The sequence below is a fragment of the Prionailurus viverrinus genome, chromosome A2 (genome assembly GCF_022837055.1).
Source record: "Prionailurus viverrinus isolate Anna chromosome A2, UM_Priviv_1.0, whole genome shotgun sequence".
NCBI classification, from domain to species: Eukaryota; Metazoa; Chordata; class Mammalia; order Carnivora; family Felidae; genus Prionailurus; species Prionailurus viverrinus.
The window spans coordinates 1,832,281-1,855,817 of record NC_062562.1 but is presented as its reverse complement, the minus strand read 5'-3'; the positions used below and the strand labels follow the sequence as shown (position 1 = coordinate 1,855,817).

The window sequence follows — 23,537 nt, the reverse complement described above, 5'->3', positions numbered from 1 at the left end:
ACCTGATTTGGAAAAAGGGTCATTGCAGGCAGAATTGAGGATCCAGTACCCTCATTTTGAGATGAGATCATCTGGATTGAGGATAAATCTGAGAGCCAATGCCAAGTGTCTTTACCTCTGCAAACCAAGGAGAACCAAGGATTGCCAGCAACCACCCGAAGCCGGGCAGGCACGGAATGCATTCTCCCTCACCGCCTCCAGAAGGAACCGACCTTCATTTTTGACGTCTGGGCTCCGGAACTGTGAGAGAATTTTGATTTCTATTGTCGTAAGCCGCTTGGCTTGTGGTGCTTTGTTACAGCAGTCCCAGAAAACGAACACACCCTGAGTAGCAACCAATGCCCATTACTCTGCCCTGCCTCCCTTAATCACTGCAGTGGCTTTCCACCCGTTTTGTGAACACTTCAAGTTCATTCCCCACCACGGGGCCTTTGAACATGCTGTTCCCTCTGCCAGGAATGCTCTTCCAGAAGAGGTTCACATTATTCAGGTGCCAGCTCAGAAGTAGTCTCCTCAGAGAGGCCTTCCCTAACCACCCCTACTTTGCCCCCCAATTCATCACCCCATTCCATTGCCCAGTCTGATTTTTTTTTTTTTTTTTTTTTAGTACATACATTAGTATAATTGCTGGGTCATACACTAAGGAGCCTGACTTTTCCCCCACAGCACTTACCACCATTTGAAACTGCCTACTTATTTTTTTGTTTGTTTGTTTATTCTCTGACTCCCTAGCTGGAATGTACAATTCAAGATAAATGAGACTTGGGTGGTCTTGTACCCTGCTGTGTTCTCTGCAGAGGTCAGCAGCACCTGGCACAAAGGGGAGGTCCAGGACATGCAGGTACAACGTGTCGATGTCGGCTCCCCCCGCCCCGTGGATACCGGACAACACGCTACTCACCTTGCTGCCAAAGTCACTGCATCGGGGTCTGTGCCCCTCCAAGCCAAAGGCGGAAAGGCACGGCCCCACAGCAGGGGATGAGAGCCTGGAGCCTGAAGCTCGAGATCCATCGGACTTTACGCGCCCTGGCTGGAGGAAGTGGAGCCCTGGGAAGAGACGCGTGTGTTAATTCAGTGGGAAATCCAGGCCAGTCCTGGTGCTGGGCACTGGGGTCCAGCGTGTGAACGAGAAAGACTTCGCTTTTGTCGAACTCCCATTTGGAGAAACAGATGGGCAAAGGAGTCTGGGCTGATTTAGAGACATCTTTGAAGCAGAGTGGCTTGGGGGAGGGTGCATGGGAAGACGTTCAGGGGCAGAGGGTGGGCAGTGACGATGTGAGTTGGGCCCTGAGAAGCGAGTAGGAGTTGGATGGATGAAGGAGCTGGAGAAAAACAATCTGGGCAGAACGGCGTTTGCAAAGCGACCTCCCCTCCCTCACGAGAGCGCGCGGGGAGCTGTCCGTGGTGCTGTGGCCGCCGCCAAAGAGCCGGCGCGTGAACCCAGCTTGCCTGGTTTACTTTTCACCGTGGTTAAAATACACATACAGAACATAAAGCTTGCCATTCCGATCATTTTTAAGCGTGAAATTCAGTGGCATCAATTACATTCACCATGTGCAACCATCACCACAATCCATCTCCGGAACTTTTCCATCTTCCCGAACTGAAACTCTGTCCCCATTAAATACTAACTCACCTTCCCCGTTAGCCATTCCTCCATAACGTAAGCTTTTTGAGATCAGAGATGTTGCACTTTGTCACTGCTATCTCTCAGATCCCTAGCCAGTGGTTCTCACGGTGGGGCGGGGATTCTGTCCCCCATGGGAGGTTTGGTGATGTCTGGGAACATTTTTGGTTTTCATGACTTGGGGGATGGAGAAGGTACTGACATCGAGTGTGTGAGACCAGAGATCCTGCTCAGCACCCTACAAGGCACATGACAACTCCCCACGACAGAGAATTACCTGGCCCCAAACATCACCAGTGTGGGGTGAGGACAACACCCGAAACATAGTCAGATGCCATTATACTGAATCGAGGCAATGAAATTGCTAACGCTCTGGGGTGCCTGGGTGGCTCAGTTGGTTAAGCGTCCAACTTCGGCTCAGGTCATGATCTCGCGGTTTGTGGGTTCGAGCCCCGCGCTGGGTTCTGTGCTGACAGCTCGGAGCCTGGAGCCTGCTTCGGATTCTGTGTCTCCCTCTCTCTCTGTTCCTCCCCCACTTGTGCTCTGTCTCTGTCTCTCAAAAATAAATAAAAATGTAAAAAAAAAAATTAAAACATGTTAAAAAAATTGCTGACACTCCTTGAGTGTCATTTTCCTGATTTGCAAAGGGGATTGATTAATCACGGACATTCAATCCTCATTATTAGTTGTTTCCGTCTTTGTGAATTTGCCTACTGGCTGAAATTTAGTGGTAACATTTGTAAGACTCCAGTCAATGCTCACGGTGCCTTCAGGGTCATTTGCAGACAAGGAAGTGTGATGAAAAATTCGAGTGCTGGTTGTACACGTTCCCAGGTGAGTTCGAACAAGGCACCATTTTGCCTTCTGATTCCAGCCCAGATTGTAAACTGCCCATTTCGGGATTTATTTAGCACCATGATTTTTGTGCTTTACGTTGGTGGTTTTGCTGTTTATAGTGGCCCCCGTGCACGGTCCTGAAGGGCTGTCTAGTGTTTCCAAGCACAAGAAGGTTGGGATGCACCTTGCGGTGAAAATAAGAGTGTTAGTTAAGCTTCAGTCAGGCATGAGTTACAGTGCTGTTGGCTGTTCATGATCAGTAACGTCTATTAAATAAGATGCCTTTGGACAGAAGCACACAGAACACAAGGTTATGTATTTGATCCGTTGATGAAAAATAATGTGGGCAGAGGCTTGCAGGAACCCACTCAAGGGTCTCCCCAGGAGTGGGGCTTTAGGATTCCCTATTCTAGGGCTTGGGGCCACTTTATAGGACAAGGCTGCTGCCAATAATGAGAATCAACTCTATCTACTTCTGAGGGCTATGTAGGGATAGATAAGATTGTGCATGCAAAAAGCATTGAACACAATGCTTGTAGTAAGTAACAGGAGGGAAAAAAAGATATTATGTAACCCAGAGAAAACATTAAAACAGACCTGCTTTTGTATAAAGCATGTAGCCTTTGTTACCTAGCTAGAGCTGCAGGGAATTGGAGGAAAGCGGTGTGTAATTACCACTCTGAGCGTTAGCCAGGGCATGGTGGGAGAGCTGCTTTTGCCAGACCCTGTAGATTGTTTCTGGTGGCCACACATGGTCATGAAGACACAAAGGGAAGAATGCCATCCACTAAATCACCATACGGCTTTCCTCGGCACCCTGGGCTTCCCGTGGTTTCTGTCCAAGAATTAACTAGCCCTGCGCCTGCTTCATAGAAAGGAGGAAAGGAACCCCATCCCACCAGAGTTGGTGAATGTATTTTTCTAATTAATTTTTAAAATATTGAAATAATTGTAGATTCACATGCACTAAGAAATAACAGAAAGATCCTGTGTACCCGTTCCCCCAATTTACCCAACGGTAAAATCTTACACAAGTATAGTACAATATCACCATTGCTTTCGATACAGTTGAGATACAGGACATTTTCTCACGACAGGATACCTCCTGTTGTCCTTCTATAGAGGTTCCTTCTATAATGCCCGTATCCTCCCCTGCCATTTCCTTAACCCTAGACATCACAAATATGTTCTCCATTTCTGTAACTTTGATGGTTTAAGAGTTTTGGATGGAATCATGAGTATGCAAAGCATGGAACCCTTTTGCATTGGCTTTTCCTATAATTCTCTACAGCTTCATCCAAGTTGTGCGCATCAGGAGTTTATTCCTTTTTGTTGCTAAGTAGTGCTCCATCATACCAAATGCACAGAACAGGGAAACCTGTAGAGACAAAAAGCAAACTGGTGGTTGCCAGCAGCTGGGAGATTGAGAAGTGCCTGTTGATGGAGACAGGGTTTGTACTTGGGGTGATGAAAATGTTCTGGAATTACACAGTGGCGATGGTCACGCAGTTGCGTACATGTACTAAAAACCATTGAGCAGCACACTTTAAATGGGTATGTGAATTCTATCTCGGTAAAGCTGTTATTAACCAAAAAAGCACCCTAACTGTAGTTCATAGTTTGTAAGGGCTGCAGAGGACGGGCACCAAGGAGTTTTGTTCACTGTTGCGTCCCCCAAGGTGGCCAGGCTTGGCCAAGAAATCTCTCTCAAAATGACTTCCACTTAGAATGGGGTTTCTCAGCCTGGGCGCTGGTGACTTTGGATCCGGGTCGTTCCGTGTGGGGCGTTCGGGGCGATGTGGAGGCTGAGCAGCATCCCTGGCCCCCACCCACTCGATGCCAGGAGCCCCCCAGTGTGACAATCACAGATGTCGCTAGACACCGTCCAGTGTCCCCTGGGGGCAAACCCCTCTGGTCGGGAACCACTAGTTTAGGGTCACCAAATTTTAAGGCCCCACGAAAGGCTGCCCACCAGCGGGTCCCGAAGGACAAGCAGGACTTGGCTGTATCCATAGGGCCACATGTACCCCAGCCAGAGCGGTCAGCGGAACTCCCAAACTCACCCCAGTGGGACACAAAAGTATAAGGCACTTCAGGCTCACGTTCAGGGCGGGTCTCGGGGTGCCAGGCAGGGACCCCCAAAGCCGAAGAAGGGCTGAAAGGAGGGCAGGGCTCCGGGAAGAGGCGGGGCTCCAGGCAGAGTCCCCGGAAGCTGAGCTGCCGGAGGGAAGGCGGGGCCCCGGGAAGGGGCGGGGCTGGAGGCGGAGACAGCCCGCGGACGCAACGGGACGCAATGGGACGCAATGGGACGCAATGGGAAGCGAGGCGGCGCGAGCTTCGCGCGGGGGGGCGGGGCCTGGGGCGCGTGGCGGCGCGCGAGCGGCACGCGGCCTGGGGGCGGGGCCCAGGGACGTCACCGCCGGCGGCTCCTCCCCTCGCGCCTCGGGGCGGCTCGCGCGCCCCAGAGACGCGAAGATGGCGGCGAGCGACTGCTCCGGTTTCGCGCGCGGCGCCCGCCCTCCGTACAGGTAACGGGCCCCCGCGCCGCCCGCGCCGCCGGCCCGACCCCGGCCCCGGGCAAGCCGCGCGCCGACCGCAGCCAGGCGGGACACGGGCGGGGAGGCCTGCGCCAGCTGAGATGGCCGCGCAGCCGCGGACCCGTGTCTGTCAGGGGAGAGCGGCGGGCCAGTCGGGGCACGGACACCGCGCCGGGCCTGACGTGGGGAGGGCAGCGGGCCCTGAGGCCGGCAGAGAAGCCAGGGCGGGGAGGGGACCCGTCCGGGCGTAGCGAGGGGCAGAGCTGGACCCCTGGGGACCGGGACGGGGACCGGGACGGAGGCCGGGGAGGGTCCTGAGGGCTGCGGGGGAGGGGGCGGGGGGGGGCGGGAACTGATGCGCGGAGCCGGGCAGGGGGTGGAGCGGGGACCTTGGCGGAGGAGTCGGGAGTGGAAGTGGAGACTTGATTTACGAGCGAACAGACCCGGGAGGGCACCTGGCGGGGCAGGGGTGGGGGTGGGGTTTGGGGGGTACTGACCCCCTGACGGGGGAGGGGTGACCGGAGGGAGGAGCGGAGACATTGGCGAGGGGGTTGAGGCCTGATTGGGTCAGGGGAGATTTGGGGGGGGGGTAGACTTGGGGGAAGTCCTGAGACCCAATAGAAGGGTGGGGACGAGGGGCTTCCCGGGGAGGGCAACAGTAAGGGGAGGGGTAGAGGATCCCGAGACCTTAAAAAAATCCGTGGAGTAGGTGTTTGCGTGTTTACGGTCTGGTAAAGTACAGACACCCACACACTGGGGGGCTGGGGGGGAGGAGCCAAGAGAGGTTGGGGGCAGGGGTAGGAAGCAGCCCAGGGAAGGCGGGATCTGCAGGTAGAAACGCGTGGGGTGTGCTGTACCCCAGGTGTACACGTACGCTCCGCACGTCCTTCTCCAAGGCCTTTCCTTGGAGCATCTCTGCCGTCTCGTGCCTCAGCCTGACACTCGCGACCCGAGACCCGAGACCCGGGGCTGCCCCCCCCTCCCCGCCCCCAGCCCATCCTTTTCATTGTCTCGGCTTCCGCTCTCGGCCTGCTGAAGCTCCTGGGCCAGTTTCTCCCAGATCCCGAGGAAGCGAGGGTGCACACCGCCCCCTAGGCCCCCCAGAGACCCGTGTGCGCTGCACTGGGGGCCTTGCTGCAGCGTTCGGTTTCGGCTGGTTGAAAGCAGAGGGGTGGACGGTTAGGGCCGACCCCCCAACCCCGTCGTTGCGACGCTGCTGCGTTCTTTCCTCTGGGATCACACGGAAACAGCGCCGGGCTTGGAAATAAGGGTGGGCGCGCTCCCCGTGTCTTCTGCCCTGGGAGCGACTTGTGGGGTGTGGGGTGGCCAGTCGTGGATGTCCTGCCGGCGCGGGGATGCACGCTGTTTCCTGCAGCCGAGTCTCATTTCGGTCCGTCCTTCCTTGGTTCCGTCACCCATGGGCAGGACTCCACTGGCCCCCCCAGGCTGCTGGAGGCGCCCGCTTTTGCAAGGGCATCGCCCTCTGCCTGCTGGGCAGCGACTTCTTTCTTTTCTTCCTTGCTCGTTCCTGTTTCTTTCTCCAGTGCGTCCCTGGGTCACGAGTGGGAAGTCCCTTGAATGTTACGTTTTCTGTTGACTTTACCTTCCAGAGGAGAAATGGGCTGTTTACGTGGTTAAAATTGGTAATTGCCAGGCTTCAGCAGATGTTTGTCATTTATTTATTTTTTATTAAAAAAAATTTTTTTTTAGCGTTTATTTATTTTTGAGACAGAGAGAGACAGAGCATGAATGGGAGAGGGTCAGAGAGAGAGAGGGAGACACAGAATCGGAAACAGGCTCCAGGCTCTGGGCGGTCAGCACAGAGCCCGACGCGGGGCTCAAACTCACCGGCGGCAAGATCATGACCTGAGCTGAAGTCGGACGCTTAACGGACTGAGCCACCCAGGCGCCCCTCTGTCATTTAAATTAAAAACTTACACATTTTAGCCGATCTATTCTGTCTGCATTCTGAGGATTTAGGTGATGGTGTGCTCACGCATCAGGAAAGGATGTAAAACAACCCCGAACAGAACCTCACATTACTCTCTGTTTTAGAATTCTCTCCAAGAGTATGTTTTAAATTAAAAAAAAAAAAAAAGTTTGTTTTTGAGACAGAGCGTGAGTGGGGGAGGGGCAAAGAGAGAGGGAGACACAGAATCCCAAGCAGGCTCCAGGCTCCGAGCTGGCAGCCCAGAGCCTGACACGGGGCTCGAACCCACAAACCGTGAGATCATGACCTGAGCCGACGTCTGACGCTCAACCAACGGAGCCACCCAGGTGCCCCAAATATGTGTTACCCTTTAAGAAAAGAGTAGGGGCGCCTGGCTGGCTCAGTGGGTGGAGCATATGATTCTTGATCTCAGGGTTGAGCCTCCTATTGGAAATAGAGATTGCTTAAAAAATTAAATTATTAAAAAAAAAAAAGAAAAGTGTAAATTTAACAAACCGAAACATGGGGATCATAATGAAAGAAATTCTAGTCTCACAAAATCTTGAAAAGAGACCACCTGCGTTATCTGAATGACTTTAAGTTAACTACACATTTTCTTTTGGGGCAAATGGCTTTTGTTGAGACCCTTCAGCTGCATTTAGAGTATGTATTTCTTAGGTAATGTGCCATGGATAAACTAATTAGATATTGGGAGTGCCTACCAACTTTACGGTAGCTTTTGGACGACAGAATTCACAAAGCCCCGTTTTACAAACTGCCAAAGTGAAGACCACAGTTTTTGGAGGAGTTTTGAGTAAGTTTTCTTGCCTTTTAAACTTGATAACCATAGCCCCGGGTGGGAGTATTCCTTATGTCGTCTGTTCTTAGGGTTGGGATCTGAACTTTTTGAATTGGTGGTCAGTAGGAATTGGACGCACGTTCACTTTTGAAGGTATACGAAAAACTTAAGTTACCTGTTGATAATGATGATTTCCATTGATTGGATATCATGTGGTCTTCTAAATCTTCTAAGGTTTTGTTAGAGTTAGAGCCGCAGAGACCCACGGTGAAGGATTAATCCCACGTGGAAAATTGAGTTTGGCAGCGCTTTTCATTAGCCCCGAGTGCCGCTTTCAGTGCGAGCCGTTCAAGAACTCCAGCTAAGTTCTGCGTGGCTTTAAATCACTTGGCTGGTGGAAGCGTCTAGAACTCCGAGCTGTATGCTGGCGGTCCATCCCAGTGCAACGGGACAGGCTGTAACAACACCTCCGTCGTCCCATTTCCCTCTTCGTTCGGCGGCTTTGTGAACGTCCCACCTGTGCAGTACGCCGGCTACCTCTGCCTTCCCGTTCTTGTTAAGTCTAAATAAGACAGCTGCTGGATTTGGGGTAATGCTTGGTTTCTCACCAAGAGAAGCTCGCGGTACACATTTTAATCGGCCAAATTCCTTCATCTGGAATGCAGCATGTTTGATGGGTGGGCCCCCATCCAAGCCGGTTAGCGATGATAAAAATGCTGGTTATCAGCTCTTGAATTCTTGAATCCAGGCTTGATAGCTCAGGGGATCCTCGCAGAAATCCTTTGAGCTAGTTACTGCGGCGGCTGTGTTGTGGATGAGGACAGTGAGGCTCCGGGCGCACTGACTGGTGTGGGGTCCCCGTGGTGGTAAGTGGTGGGGTCCGGCTAGGGAAGCAGGCTGCCTGGCTCCCAGGCCGTGCCTTTGCCCCACGGTGGGGTGTGCTGAACCCTGGAGTGATTGTGGTGGCAGAACCCGGCCTCGCGGCGAGACCTGCCGGCAGAGACCAGGTTACTGCCATTCTTTACGCTCGCTGGCCTGGATCCTGTCCCCCTCATTTGGGTCCCCGTCAGATTGCGGTGTGGGGGCCAGATTCTTCAGATCTTAAAAAACTACCGTCCCCGGAACGTGGAAGCCAAGGGAGTGTCTGGCCTGGGGCCACCAGGATGGCAACGACACCCCAACCTATTTCTCTCAAAAAATCTCTCCCAGAGGTAACACGTGGCTTGGGAAAGGCAGCGGAGCCCACGCCAACCGTGGAGGGCCGCGCAGGCAGCCCCAGTGCCGGCAGACGGAAGGTCGCGCCCGCTCCGGAGCCCCTTGCTCCGTCCCGTGTGGCTGATTCAGAGCAGATTCAGAGCAGTCTCTGTCGTGTGCGTGTCCGGTCCTGCCTCCGTCGTCTGCCCCTTTGCCCCTCGTGGGTCTCCATGCGCTCCAGAGTAAACCTGACCCACCACCTGTCTCCTGAGCTTGTGGTTACTGTCGCCTTTTTAAAGGCCCATCTCGGTGAGGCTGAGATACACGGTAGGGACCTGCCGAAAGAGGTACTTGGACGTCTGTTGTCGTTCAGAGAGTGCGTGCGTGTGCAGGGGAGGGGCAGAGGGAGGGAGAGTCGGTTTTTCTTTTTTACGTTTACTTATTTTGACAGAGCGCATGAACAGGGGAGGGACAGAGAGAGGGAGGGAGGGAGAGAATCCCAAGCAGGCTCCACACTGTCAGCACAGAGCCCGATGAGGGGCCCAGACTCAGGAACCGCGAGATCGTGACCGCAGCCGAATCAAGAGTCAGATGCTCAACCGACTGAGCCGCCCAGGCCTCCTCTTTTACGCCTTTTGCGTGTCTTTTCTGCGTCGGTGACACTGTAAATCGGGAGCGTGCTGTTCACTTGTGGAATATTCTTTAGAATCTTGGTAGGAAGAGGTTTGGCACCCCCCAAGGTCCACTGGATTGGTAACTGCTCCCTAGTTATGTCCCTTCTACTAGGGTGTCTGCCACCAGCGGGGAACTGAATTTCTCCACCTTCTCTTTTTCTGACGATACTTGTGTTATACGATCATTTTAAGGTTGCTGGATATCTTTTAGCTGGAAACTTCGTTTGTAAATATTTTGGGAAATGGGATTTTTTTTGGGGGGGGCAGGTATTTTGCTATGGGCATTTCCCCCCCAAAGGTAAACTGCGTTTGCGGCACTCACTATCCATATGCCTTTGTAACTTAGCGTATCCCGGGTCACTTATTTGTTTACTAAGAATCGAGAACTGTTCTGCTTTGATTCTGTAGCATTTTGTATTTTGGAAAGTCCATTCTGGTGACAGGTTAACTCCTCGATGAGTTTTGCTCTCCGGAAGCAAAATGAGCCATCACATCTAAGAGCCTCACAGTGAATGTTTTTAAGAAGCCAGTGGCTTCTTCTCAACGTAGATGTCATTGAGCCATTGCTTGAATCCAGGGTTGGTAGGTGGATGTCTGTTGTACTTGCCCAGGAGGACGTCGGATTGGCTGTCTAGTCCTGCCTCCCCCTGTTGACACGAGGTGCATGTGTCAGACCAGTGTAGACGTGGCCGTGCAGGTTCTTCCACAGCAAGAGAAGGCTGGAGCCACAGATGACCCCTCGCCAGTCCCCAAACGTTGGCCTTTCATCATTGTGGCCCCCAGCAGTAGAATGGTGTGGCCATCTGAACCCTGGTTGGACTTTGTTTCACTTGCGCTGCTTCTGGGAGGACCCAGCAGAGTATCGTCAGGATGGCGTTCTTGAGCACCTGACTGAAGAGCTAACCACATAGCCACCCTCCGTGTGGGGACTATGTTCCTTTGCAGAAGGGATGGAAGAGAATTCCGGGAGCTGCACTGCCAGGCACAGAATCCAGCTCACCCTGGAGGCTGGGGAAGCTCCTGTCACCGGTCCCTGGAGTCCCTGCCTCAGGAACGTCGAGCAGCCCAGTGGCCCTGCCTTGAGGAGCCACGCTGGCCCTGATTTGGAGCTGGAGACTCTTGACCACAGTTTAAAGAAGTTGGGGGTTGGGGAATGAAATCCTCTCATCTTCTCAAGAGCCCAAGGATTTAGCTTATGAAACCCCTTTCTAGGACGTTGAGATGTTTTCCGGGGGGTATCTGGATCTGAAATGGACATTTCACATCGAGAAGGCACATAAGGCTTTCATAATTAAAAAAAAAAAAAATCTGCTAAAAAATCAGAATCATGGGGCATCTGGCAGGCTCATTCAGTAGAGCATGCAACTCTTAATCTCCGGGTCTTGAGTTCAAGCCCCGTGTTGGGTGTGGAAGTTACTTAAATAAACTTTTAAAAAGTTAAGAAGATACAAAATCTTAAAAAAAAATCAGAATTGTTATGGGTATGAACGTATACAATGTGTTACATGTTTTGAATATAAAAACCTCGCGAACCGAGGTGCCAAATGAAATCATCCCTGTTCACGCATGTGTGTACGCGTAAAGTAATTGAGTGTGATCTTACCGACAATAAAACAGACTCGGAAATGTCCTTCCTGATGAATGTCTTTCATGACCATATCAGCCAGCGCTGGGTGTCGGAGTTCACGATGCACCGTCTCACTCTGAATGTTATCCAACCCCGCGAGAAGTCACAGATGCACGTGGAAAACTGCACCCAGGTCAGGGTGCCGGAGCCCAGTTTTCTCTCCGTGGCAGTACAGGATGGGTGATCTTTGACGTTGAGAGTTCCAGCTGCTTGGCCCTCGGATTTAATCTCAGTCGGGCTTAGTTTGTGCCACTTGGGGGAGTGGCAGGAGGGGGGCGACAAATAGGTAAAGACCTTATGTTCTGGGAGGACTTAAAAGGAGGGTACTGAGTGAAGGTTCTCAGCACTGTGACTGCAGGAGAATCTTTTATTCCACTTGATTTTTTTCCCTCAGATTCTGCATGTTTCTGGTTGTGTGTGTGTGTGTGTGTGTGTGTGTGTGTGTGTGTGTGTGTGTGTGTTCCCACTGAGTATGACCCATTGAAAGTGGTGTGTAACAGATCACTCGTACAACAACCTCAGAACGACCCTTCGTTACCTGCCGTAGGTTCCTCAGATCACCCTTCTGAATCCGAAGCGAGGTCTGCGCTCCAGGTCCCGTGTGTCTTTTACGGTTGGCCTTTCAGGAGCAAGCAAGAGCATGTCCCACAGGAGAGAGCCCTGGCTCAGGGAACCTGGCCGCCTCAGACAAATCCGTTACATCTCCAGCCCTCGGTGTCCCCTTCCGTTAGGTGACTGGGCAAAATGGTATCAACGAGTCTGGCCAGGCTTGCGTTCCAAAATCTCATCTGGATGATCTCCTCAAAAAAAATCCCGACTCTCCAAAACAAACATTTAGACCGAAAAACCACGAGATATGACCCAGACGAGGATGCCAGCCGGGACTTACTGCTTCTCCTGTGCCAGCAGGTGCCCAGCGCTTCGCCCCCCAGCTTCCAGCCTCTGCTCTTCTCCCTCCTGGGCGGATGGCACCAACCAGGCCCTTGTTATGGCGTCCTCGTGGTGGGGACAGTGGCCCTCAGCCGGGTAGTGCAGTGACACGCCCTCCCTTCGAACGACAGGTGACGTCCAGCTGAAGCGGCACAGAGTTTATTGTCCTGGCTTAAGGGGAGGCTTCACCAAGAGCAGATTTGTGGCTTCTTGTCCCCGTTCCTCAACCACCACTCCCAATCCTTGGTCTCCACCGGGGGTTGAAAAGTGGCAGCCTGCGCACCGTGTTTGTTCTCACGCCTGCTTTCTTCCACCCGAGCGGTGGACCCGTTGCTTGCTTTCTTTGAATTGGTTGCTAGCGTTCATTCTTTTTATTTTTTTTTAGGTTTATTTATTTGTTGACAGCGAGCGAGCGAGCGTGAGCGGGGAAGGGGCAAAAGACAATCCCAAACAGCGCGGAACCCAGTGTGGGGCTCAAACTCACAAACTGGGAGATCATGAGCTGAGCCAAAATCAAGAGTCAGCCATTTAACTGACTGAGCCAGCCAGGTGCCCTGGTTGTATTTAAAAATTGGGAGACTTTGGGGCACCTGGCTGGCTCAGTCAGAGAAACATGTGACTTTTGATCTGGTCATGAGCTTGAGCCCCACATTGGGTGTAGAGATTTCTTAAATAAATAAAAACTTAAAAAAAATAGAAGTAAATAAAAATTGGGAGACTTTGCAAAAATCCTGATTTCTAGTCTTGTTAAAATCTGATCTGGCAACCCCAGAATGCACTTTATGCCCCTGACTGTGCCCGGTGCTATAGCACATGAGCTCCTATTTAATTGTCCCGCCATCTCAAGAGGTGCGTGTTCCCATCTTACAGGCTAGTAAACCAAGGGTAGGAGAGAGTAAGTGACTTGCTCCAGGCCCCAGTGAGCAGAGCCGGGACTGGAAGTCGGGTGGTCTGGCTCTGGCGCCATGCCCATCCCCCTGGGCTGCGGCTCTCCTCCTAGTTCCTAGTCTTGAAACCTCTCTGACTCCAACCCAGTCCTCGTGCAGAAGCCTCAGCCTCTCTTCTCTGCCATCTTGCTTGAAGGGAATGTCTCATTTGTGCTTATAGGATTTTAGTCTATGGAGGTGCCTGAGTGAGGATGCAGAGAGGTCCATGCCATGGCAAAAAGAACTTGGTACGGTTCACAAGACAGGGGCCCACAAACGTGTGGCCAACTCATCTTTGACAAAGCAGGAAAGAAGATCCAATGGAATAAAGACAGTCTCTTCAGCAAGCGGTGCTGGGAAAACTGGACAGCGACAGGCAGAAGAACGAACCTGGACCACTTTCTCACACCAGACACAAAAATAAACTCAACATGGATGAACGACCTAAGCGTAGGACAGGAAGCCATCAAAATCTGAGGAGAAAGCAGGCAAAAACCTCTTTGACCTCGGCCACAGCAACTTCTTACTCAACACGTGTCCGGAGGCAAGGGAAACCAAAGCAGAAATGAACTACTGGGACCTCATCAAAATAAAAAGCTTCTGCACAGCGAAGGAAACAATTGGCAAAACTAAAAGGCAACTGACGGAATGGGAAAAGATATTTGCAAACGACACGTCAGATAAAGGGTTGGTATCCAAAATCTGTGAAGAAGTTATCAAGCTCAACACCCAGAAAACAAATAGTCCAGTGAAGAAAGGGGCAAAAGACATGAATAGACACTTCTCCAAAGAAGACAACCAGATGGCCAACCGACACATGAAAAAATGCTCCATGTCACTCATCATCAGGGAAACACAAATCAAAACCACCATGAGATACCCCCTCACACCTGTCAGAATGGCTAACAGTAACAACTCAGGCAACAACAGATGTTGGTGAGGATGCGGAGAGAGAGGATCTCTTTTGCATTGTTGGTGGGAATGCAAGCTGGTGCAGTCACTCTGGAAAACAGGATGGAGGTTCCTCAAAAAACTAAAAATAGAACTACCCTACAACCCAGCCATTGCACTACGAGGCATTTATCCACGGGACACAGGTGTGCTGTTTTGAAGGGACACATGCACCCCCGTGTTTATAGCAGCACTATCGACAAGAGCCAAAGTCTGGAAAGAGCCCAAATGTCCGTCAATGGATGAATGGATAAAGAAGATGTGGTGTATATACACACACACACACACACACACACACACACACACACACACACACAGTGGAGTATTACTCAGCAATCAAAAAGTATGAAGTCTTGCCATTTGCAATTACGTGGGTGGAACTGGGGGGTGTTATGCTAAGTGAAATTAGAGAAAGAATTCACATGACTTCACTCATATGAGGACTTTAAGAGACAAAACAGATGAACATAAGGGAAGGGAAACAAAAATAATAGAAAAACAGGGAAGGGGACAAAACATAAGAGACTCTTAAATATGAAAAACAAACAGGAGGGGTTATGGGAGGGGGGATGGGTTAAATGGATAAGGGACATTAAGGAATCTACTCCTGAAATCATTGTTGTACTATATGCTAACCAACTTGGATGTAAATTAAAAAAATAATAAATTTAAAAAAATACCACACACACACATGGCAGAAAAAAGAAAAAAAAAAAAAAAACAATTCCCGAGACAGGGGGACATGCCACATCACACAGGCCCACGTAAAATTTGCCACTCCACCCCGACGACTGCTTTTTGGTGCACCGGTTCCAGCAGGGACTCTTAACTGGGGCCTGTGAAGCCCAGGGGATCGCAGGCACAATGGCATTTCCAAGGAACCACAGGGGAGGAAGTCCCAGCTTTGCCGGATTCTTAAAAGGAGCCAGAAAAAAAGCTGTTAGAACTTGGGAGAGGATGAGATGACCAAAGGCCTTCCATGAAGGGGAGCCTGAGGAGTGTGGGGTGCTCTTCCTTTGGACCCGTGGCAAGGGTCTGGGTGGGAGAGGCAAGTCTCTGCTGCCCCGTTGGCTGCTTTTCTGCCCAAGTGCTAGGCCAGTCGCCAGTCCCCAAGCTGTGGTGTCCTCACCCGTTTTTGTGGGTCTGAATTTCCGAGCAGTGCTTTTGACATCGGGGTGGTCACTCTTGGGTGGGCACTGTGGGGTGTGGAGCAGCCTCCCTGGCATCTCATTTCGTGCCAAGAGCACCCCCGGTCGTGACAACCTCAGGTGTCCCCAGCATCACTCCACCTTCCCTACGGGTGGCATCACCTCACCTTCCCTAGGAGTGGCATCACCCCAGGGGAGGGCCCTTCCTCCGGATTTCGGCTTCCCTACGGGCCGGGCCTGTGGAGGTTCTTTCCCATGAGCTGTGTTCCTGCTCACTGGTCTCCTAAGTGTGGCAGATTGGCTGCCAAAATGTCCCTGTCCTTCATTCCTTCTCACGTCCTCACTTGTCCGCCATGACCTGGCAGCTCGTCCCATCTAGAAATGACGTTGGGCTCCCTGGCCCTTGAACCTGGGCTTCCTTGTGCCTTGTCTTGTTAACAGACAGCAGTGGGAGTGATACAGCCGTAGTTGACCCCCCCCCCCCAAATTCCGAACTGAAACCTACTTGCCAGGGTGATGGTATTAGGAGGTGGGGCCTCTGGGGAGGGGTTAGGTCATGAGGGTGCAGCCCCCACGAGTGGGATGAGTGCCCTCGCCCCGCCCTCCACGTGAGGACACAGTAAGAAGATGGCAGTGTGTGGCGTGACCCGGCACACCGTCCCTCACCAGACATGGAACCTGCCAGCACCTCGGTCTTGGACTTTGGCCTCTAGAACCTTTGCCCAGGTCCCTGCCACCTCGGGAACGCGGCCGCACGAAGGACCCAAGGCTGGCCCTGGAGGTGGAGGAGCCACGGTGTCCATCCGATAGCCAGCCGCCCCCTAGGAGTAGCCTGCCTGCTTGCCGCTGACCTCAGATGCAAGGCGGCCCAGCCTACGCAGTCACAAGTGAAATAAGCGATTGCTGTTTAAAAAAAATTTTGTTTTTGAATGTTTATTTTTGAAAGAGAGAGAGAGAGACAGAGCACAAGTGGGGGGAGAGAGACCCAGAATCTGCAGCAGGCTCCAGGCCCTGAGCTGTCCGCACAGAGCCCGATGCTGGGCTCGAACTCAAAAGGTACGAGATCGTGACGCGAGCTGAAGTCACACGCTTCTCCGACTGAGCCACCCCGGTGCCCCAAGCAGTTGCTGTTTTCAGCCAGGAGCGGCAAACCTTTTGAGTAAATGGCCAGAGAGTAAATACTTCCAGCTTTCCGTGTATCTGAGTTCAGGCTGCTGTAACAAAGCACCGTGGAGAGGGAGGGGTGGCGCCTGTAAGCAGTGGGAACACATCCCCCGCTTGTGGAGGCTGGCGTCTGAGGCCAGGGAGCCAGCGGGGCTGGGCTCTGCGGACGCGAGGCCCTTGCACGGAGGACGTGGGGACGGGGAGGCGGTCTCCCCTGTGACTCCAGGGCACTCACGAGGGCTCCGACCTCATGACGCCATCTAATCGGAATCCTCCAAAGGCCCTGCCTCTCACGCTGTCTGTCGCACGGAGGGGTGGGGTTTCCACATCCAAATTCTGGGACGCGAAGAGTCAGTCCCCCCCGTTCCAGGCTGCGCTGTGTCCGTGGCAGCTGCTGGTCTCTGGCCACTGCAGGACAGGACGCGAACAAGTGGGTGCGGCCGTGTGCCATTGGAGCTTCAGGTTTGGACCCAAATGTGAATCTCGCGTGATTGTCACGTGTCCTGAAGCGCCACTCCTTTCACTTTCTCAGCCATTTAAAAACGGGAAAACTGCTCTGCTGTGGGCCACACAGAAGCAGGCAGCGGGCAGATGTGGCTGTCCCTTGTCAAACCTTGCTCAAAACCCTCCCCTTTCTCCCTATAGCTCTCCACCTGGGCTCTGCCGGGTCTCTCCTGACAGTGGGTGTGAGATGCGTGTGCCCTCCCTGAGTCCGACGGGACACCCCACGCTCCCACTTCTTCGTGGGGCTCGCTGCGCTACATAAAAGCAAGGTGGCACTCCATCCTCTCAGACCATAAACCAACAGGTGTCCTCATGGTGTCGTGGGGTTGTTCAGGATAAGGCGGGCCTGGTGTTCCCTTTCTGCGTCACAGCCAGCACTTTGATCTCTGTCACCAAACATTTACTACCCTTGACTACTCTGCACAGCCCCACTTTAAGTGTTTGTAGAGCCCCGAAGGAGGAAGGGTGGGTGTGCCAGCCGCCCGGCCGTCAGTGGGACCCCCCCCCCCCCCACTGCCCCCCCGACCCCGGCCTCTCCCAAGGCCAGAAGAGGCCTTGCAGGGAAGGGTGACTGGGATTTGGGTGGGTGGGGCTCGGATGCAGCCCACCAGGCCGAGAGAAGGGCCAGGTGTGGACAACGAAATGGGAGAGGTGCACAGGGGCTGACAGGAAAACTGTCCTGTGTCCTGAGGGACAGAGGATGTGTGGGGTGACAGGAGGCTGGACGGTGAGCTCGGGGCTCTCAGATGTGAGGCCGAATCTGGGTTTTATGCAGTAAGCAATTAGGAGTCACCAAGAAAATCTCATCACGAGATTTGTCCTGTTTTAGGATGCTCAGGTGGTGCTATAGGCTGAACTGTGCCCCCCCACCCGCACCCAACTCATATGAAGCCCAGCCCCCCATGCGAGTGTATTTGGAGGTAGGGCCTCTAACGAAGTCATTACAGTTAAGAAAGGACACGGGTGGGTCTAGGGCAGCCATCCTGGCCCCATTCTGTAGGCTGGGCTTGGGGGCAGGTGGTGTGGGACCCGGGCTGGACAGGAAGCCAGCACAAGAAGACACATGGAGAAGGTCCGTGGAACATACCTTGCAGCATTGCTTTAGCACAGAGACGTTGGAAATAGTGTTTGGTGGTTTAAAGAGATGCCCGTGAACTCTCTGATGCTCCTCCCGTCAAAAGTCAGGGGCTGACCCTCTGCCCCGGAGTGTGGGTTAGCTGCGGTGATTCACTTCTAACCAACGGAGTGTGGCAAGAGTTCGGCCGTGTGATCGACTTCTGAGGCTGGGCCATGACAGGTCCAGTTTCGGCCTGGGCGCCCCCACCCCTGGCGTCTCGGTTTTCTCTCTGGCGGAAGCCAGTAGCCACGTTGTAAGAACACAGTGCTGGGAAGGCCCGCACGGGAGGATCCAAGGCCTCTCGCAAACAGCCAGCACCGAACTGCCAACCGCGTGAGGGAACATCCCAGACGCACAGCCCGCTGCCCTGGTCAAGCCTTCAGTGATGCCGTCCCGGCCAGCGTCTAGTTGGCAACCTCCTAAGGTCGGTGAGCTGGAGCCCGGCCACGCCAGTCCCGAATTCCTGGCCCACAGACACCGTGAAGACAGATATTACTGTTTGAAACCACATCACCGGGGATAGTTTTTGACTCAGCGATACGTAACTAACACGTAATATAAATATCTACCAACGGGAAGATAGGCAGGTGAGCTGTGACGTATTCAGACAAGTAGGTGATCAGCCTTGAAGTTTGGGAGGCCCCGGGAGGAGAGCGTGAACGGAAGCCTGCACGCCAGATGTCTCAATGTTGCAACGTTACAAACCAAGCTGGCAAAAAGTTACATGCGGTATGTTTATCCTACCTACCCTGACAAACATACCTTTCTAGCAACAACAACAAAGAGGCTAAGGGTTTTGTGGCTGGCAGAACACCACAGATGACTGAGTTTATTTCTTCTTGCGCGTGCCGGCATGCTGTTGATGGGCTAGTGCTGCCTGGATGTCTTAAATAAGATGAAGACATACTAATTCAGAAATGATTCTATATTCTGTGAAATTTCTCTTAGGTGCCTCAGTTTCAGCATGAATGATGTTTGCAGTAATCAAGATTTTCATGTCCTTTCGAGTTTTGTTACAGAAATGCCCTGAAGCAGCTGTCATGGATGGGCTGGCTTGTGTCCCCCTAAAATTTATCTCTTGAAGTCCTAAACCCCAAGATCCCGCTCAGATGTGACTGTATTTGGAGATGAGGGTCCTTAAAGGGGTGATTCGGTCAAAATGCGGTCGCAAACGTGGGCCCTGATCCGGTCTGACTGCTGTCCTTGTAAGAGGAGGCGAGGACACGGACACCCACGGAGGGACGACCGTGTGAGGACGGGGGAAAAGACGGTGTCTGCACGCTCGGGAGAGATACCTCGGAAGGAACCAAACCTGCCAACTCCTCCGTCTTGGACCTCCAGCCTATAAAATCGTGGGACAATGAATATCTGGTGTTGGAGCCACCGTGTCGGTGGCCCTCCGTAACGGCAGCCGTGGCAAAGGAACACGGCCCCTTTCCCGTCAGGCTTCTGCCTCTGGACTGCAGAGCACATGACGTGGTGGCATCCAGAGCCTGAGTCCCCGCAGGGACGGATCCTCAGAGGGGTGTGCATTCTTACCCACACGGGTGCCCGGGGGCGTGAGGCCTTCATTTCTGCTGGAACCCCAATGGAGAAAGGCTGAGGTAAGGATCTAACCAGGAGGTGTGGGTAAAGCCCAAGGGTACAAAACAGGTGTATTTTCACCAGAGATGCTGAGTGAGTGTAAAACGTAGAGAAAGCAACGTAATTTTTCATGTGTTTCTAAAAAGTTTCTTAAAATTTAAAAAATTTTTTATTAACGTTAGGAAAACATGTGGGTCGAGATGGGGAATGACTGCTAGTGCTCATGACTTTGTTTTTTCTTACTGTTGTAGCGAGATAAATACAACATAAAACTCACCATCTCTGAGTGCACAGCTCAGAGGCGTCAGGCACACACACACTGTCGTGCGGCCACCCCCACCACCCGGCTCCAGAACTTTCCATCTCCCCAAACCGGGACTCTGTTCCCACGAAGCGCTGACTCTCCCTGCCCCCTGCTGCCCCCCACCCCAGGGGCTCCCACCGTCTACTGTCTGTCTCTGTGGACAGGACTCCTCTAGGAACTTCCTGTGAGTGGGGTCATGCAGGACATGTCCTTCTGTGTCCGGCTTCTGTCACTGTGCAGTGTCCTCACGGTCTGTCCACATGGTGGCAGGTGGCAGGACGTCCTTCCTTGCGGAGACTGGATCATATTCCGTTGTGTGCGTGTGTAGGCCATATTTTCCTTTCATGTCATAGAGCAAGAGGTGGGGAGAACGGTCTCCCCCGGGCCTGGACCGGGTTAGTCACAAAAGCAGGTGGGGACAGAGATGCCTGTGTGCTTAGTAAAGGTGTGTGCGTTTGTGATGTGTGGGACCTTCTTTTTTTAAACATTTTTTTAGCATCTATTTATTTTTGAGAAAGAGTGCAAGCAGGGGAGGGGTGGAGAGAGTGAGACAGAGAATCCCAAACAGGCTCCATGCTATCAGCACAGAGCCCGACGTGGGGCTCGAACCCATGAGCCGCAAGATCATGATCTGAGCTAAAATTGAACACTCAACTGACTGAGCCCCCCAGGCGCCCCTAGGTGGGGCCTTCTAACGCAGCATTGCCCCATCAGAGTTTCCGTGGTGAAGGAGATGTTCTGTATCTGTGCCTTCCACCATGGTAGCCACTAGCCACGTGTGGCTCTCAGAACCCAAATTAATTAAAATTAAACCACACTTGGGGCGCCTGGGTGGCTCAGTCAGTTAAGCGTCCGACTTCGGCTCAGGTCATGATCTCACCATTCCCGGGTTCGAGCCCCGCGTCGGCCTCTGTGCCGACAGCTCGGAGCCCGGAGCCTGCTTCGGCTTCTGGGTCTCCCTCTCTCTCTGCCCCTCCCCCGCTCACACTCTGTGTCTCTCTCTCTGTCTCTCGAAAATAAGTAAACATTAAGAAAATTTAAAAAAAATTAAACTGCATTTGAATTCCGTTCCTCTGTCACCTGAGCCGTGTTGTAAGTGTGTCGGGGCCACAGTGGCCAATGCTGGTGTGTCGGACAGTGGCAGCTCTAAGACGTGGGGCCAGGTCAGGGGCCGTCTGGCCCAAATAGCTTTACACACAGCATAACGTTGGAAAGCGACAGTGCTGTACGAAGACTCAATTCGAATGTGGCAAGAGCACAAAGATCATGGCCAGTCCCGCCAGGGAGGGAAGGGGGTCTGATGGAGGGGGTTGAGTTCTCGCTGTTGAAAGAAACTTGGAAGCAAATGTGGCAAAATAGCAACGCTTACTACACCTCAGCGGCGTGCACCGTGTTCTTTGTTTGAAACGTTTTGTGATAAAGCAGTCTCGGCACTGAGGGGATTCAGAGAGCCGGTCAGGCATCCACTCGATCTGCTTTTGGACCAAGAAAGTCTGTAAAACGGTAGGCCGAGAAGCAAAAATCTCACAGGTGGCTGACTCGAACCGAAACGTTCCTCCTAATGGGTAGGGTGCTGCTGCTTTCCCGGGAGAGACGAAAACAAGTGGCTACCTTGGAGGGTTGGCTTCCAGCTGGGTTTTGCTTTTGCTGTAGAGCTGCGGATTTCGAGTTGTTTGGACAGTGGTGTTGCACTTGGGAGTGGCCCACGGGGCACCGGAGGGTCCAGGACACTGCCTCCAATCGAATCTAGAAGCGTGCTGTCGGTGGGAGCTGCAGGGGCCGCCCCCACCTGCCTGTTTCCCACACACGTGCCCCGGGGGACGCCTGTAAGCTCACGCTCCGCGTCTGTATTTACTGAGCACCTGCTATGTGTCCGATGCTGTTGCTGTGGTGGGAGAGACCTTGGGACATGCTGCTGTTCCTGCAGGGGAGGGACAGCGACGATCGGGTGGCCCTGGGAAGAAAACCCCAGCAGGGCGAGGGGACAGAGTACTGCCACTGTCCTAGACTGACTCGGGGAGGGCTTGTTGGAGGAGGTGACATCTGACAGGAGGGGATGCGGGGGGGCGCTGTGAGAGGACCCCTCTGGCTGCCAGGATGCCAGTGAGGAGAGGGCGGGTGCCTGGTGGGGGTGACGCACCAGGCTCCGCTGGCCCCCAGCTCCCGCGAGGAACCTTTGCACTTTACTCTGAGTGGTTGACGCTCAGCATTCTGCTCGGCCTGGAGGGCGCTCCGTGTGTCGTCCCACCTGGGCAGCAAGCCACTTAGAGGGACAGGAGCCGTCACCGCATGCCTGGCTTTGGTCCAGAATGTGTGCGGAAGTACCAGGGGCTCGAGCAGTGCTGGCCGGGGTGCCTTTGTCCTTGGGACCCCCTGCCCTGGGGCACACACACATGCACACACACACGCACCTTGCCTCATCCCCGGCTGGCTTTGCGGCAACTTCCTTCTGTGATCCGTACTGGTGTTGGCTAAAACCTCTGATGCTGCTCCTCTCCGACAAACGGACTGTTACCTTTGAGGATGATATTTAGCAGATGGGGGCGCTTGGGTCACAGAGATCTGGGTCTGGATCAAGCACTTGACCTGTGTCACTGGTCCTCAGAGGTTCCTCATTCAGAAACGGGACAGGTGGTCACAGTGGCGCCTTCTCAGTGGCAGTAAGGGGAGAGTGAGGTGGTGTGGACAAAGGCCTCAGTGCTGTGCTTCCTGCAGAGCGAGCTGGCAGTGAGACTCATTCTCGTGACTAAGAGTTTTTAGTTTCACGTTAACTGATTTTCCGTATGTCAACAATTGGGGGATCCGTCGGCTCCCTGGTTACAAAATACCATTCAAGTCTAGCTTTGTCGGAAGAACGTCGACGTCCAGATAAAGCTTGCTGCCCGCACAGATGAGCCGAGAAGTCAACCAGCGGGCTCAGGCCCTGGCTTTGTCACTTAGCGGTGCCTCGGTTTTCCTCACCTGCAAAACGGGGGCAAGGAGGGTCCCCAACGCACAGAGGTGCCAATGACGTCGTGGTACTTCGTGAAAAGTGCTTAAAACCGAGCCTGCTCTCTTAGCAAGGTCTTAACAAAGGCTAGTCGGTAGAGAAAGCACAGAATCGCTGTCGGCATCCCGAGCCGCCGACGTTCAGGGTCCGACGGAACTTACGAGCTTCCACGAAGGCGTTCCCAGAACTCCGTGATGCAGCCGGCTCCTGTGTTTATCTGTGGTTCCAGCGCCCGGCCTCCGACGGCTTTTCCCCTCCCCGCCACCGCCACCGGAGCCAGCCTCGCCCCGGGACCTGCTGCGACCCCGACGTTTCCCGCGGCCGCCCAGCCCCCCGGGCCTGACAGCGTGGCGGGGTGTGGCGGGTACCGGCCCTGCGCCAGCTGGCCCCCGGAGCCTGCCCCAGCGCCCGGCGCCGCGCCCTCCTACCAGGTACCAGCCCGGCCTCTCTCTCACCGGCGCCTCACCTTTGAAGCCGCGGGTGGCGTCGAGTGGGAGCGTGCAGCGGGTGGCCCGCACTAGCAGACGGACGGGCGCGCAGACGTCCCTTCCCCGCGCTCCTGTCCCTGCCTGTGAGCGGGAGCCGGGGACGAGCGTGAGCTCATCTGGCGCTTCTGGTGCTGCTGCTGCCATCTTCCCGACCCCTTCTCTGGGCCTGGACATCCAGCCGCTCGGAACTTCCAGCACGTCCCGTGC

General features: G+C 53.6%; 1 protein-coding gene across 8 annotated transcripts in view; it reads left to right on the top strand.

The window, feature by feature from the left end:
* The first annotated feature begins 4,911 nt into the window (after positions 1-4,911).
* ZFR2 (zinc finger RNA binding protein 2) overlaps positions 4,912-23,537 on the top strand; it is a 41,944-nt gene continuing 23,318 nt past the window's right edge. For all 8 annotated transcript variants that reach the window (XR_007150431.1, XM_047850562.1, XM_047850563.1 and 5 more), the window contains exons 1-2: positions 4,912-4,992; positions 23,072-23,273. Coding sequence is in view for 7 of the 8 variants with exons in the window: in XM_047850562.1 (XP_047706518.1) it covers positions 4,940-4,992; positions 23,072-23,273 (255 nt within the window). In the remaining variant the exon portion in view is untranslated. The remainder of the gene's footprint in view (positions 4,993-23,071; positions 23,274-23,537) is intronic.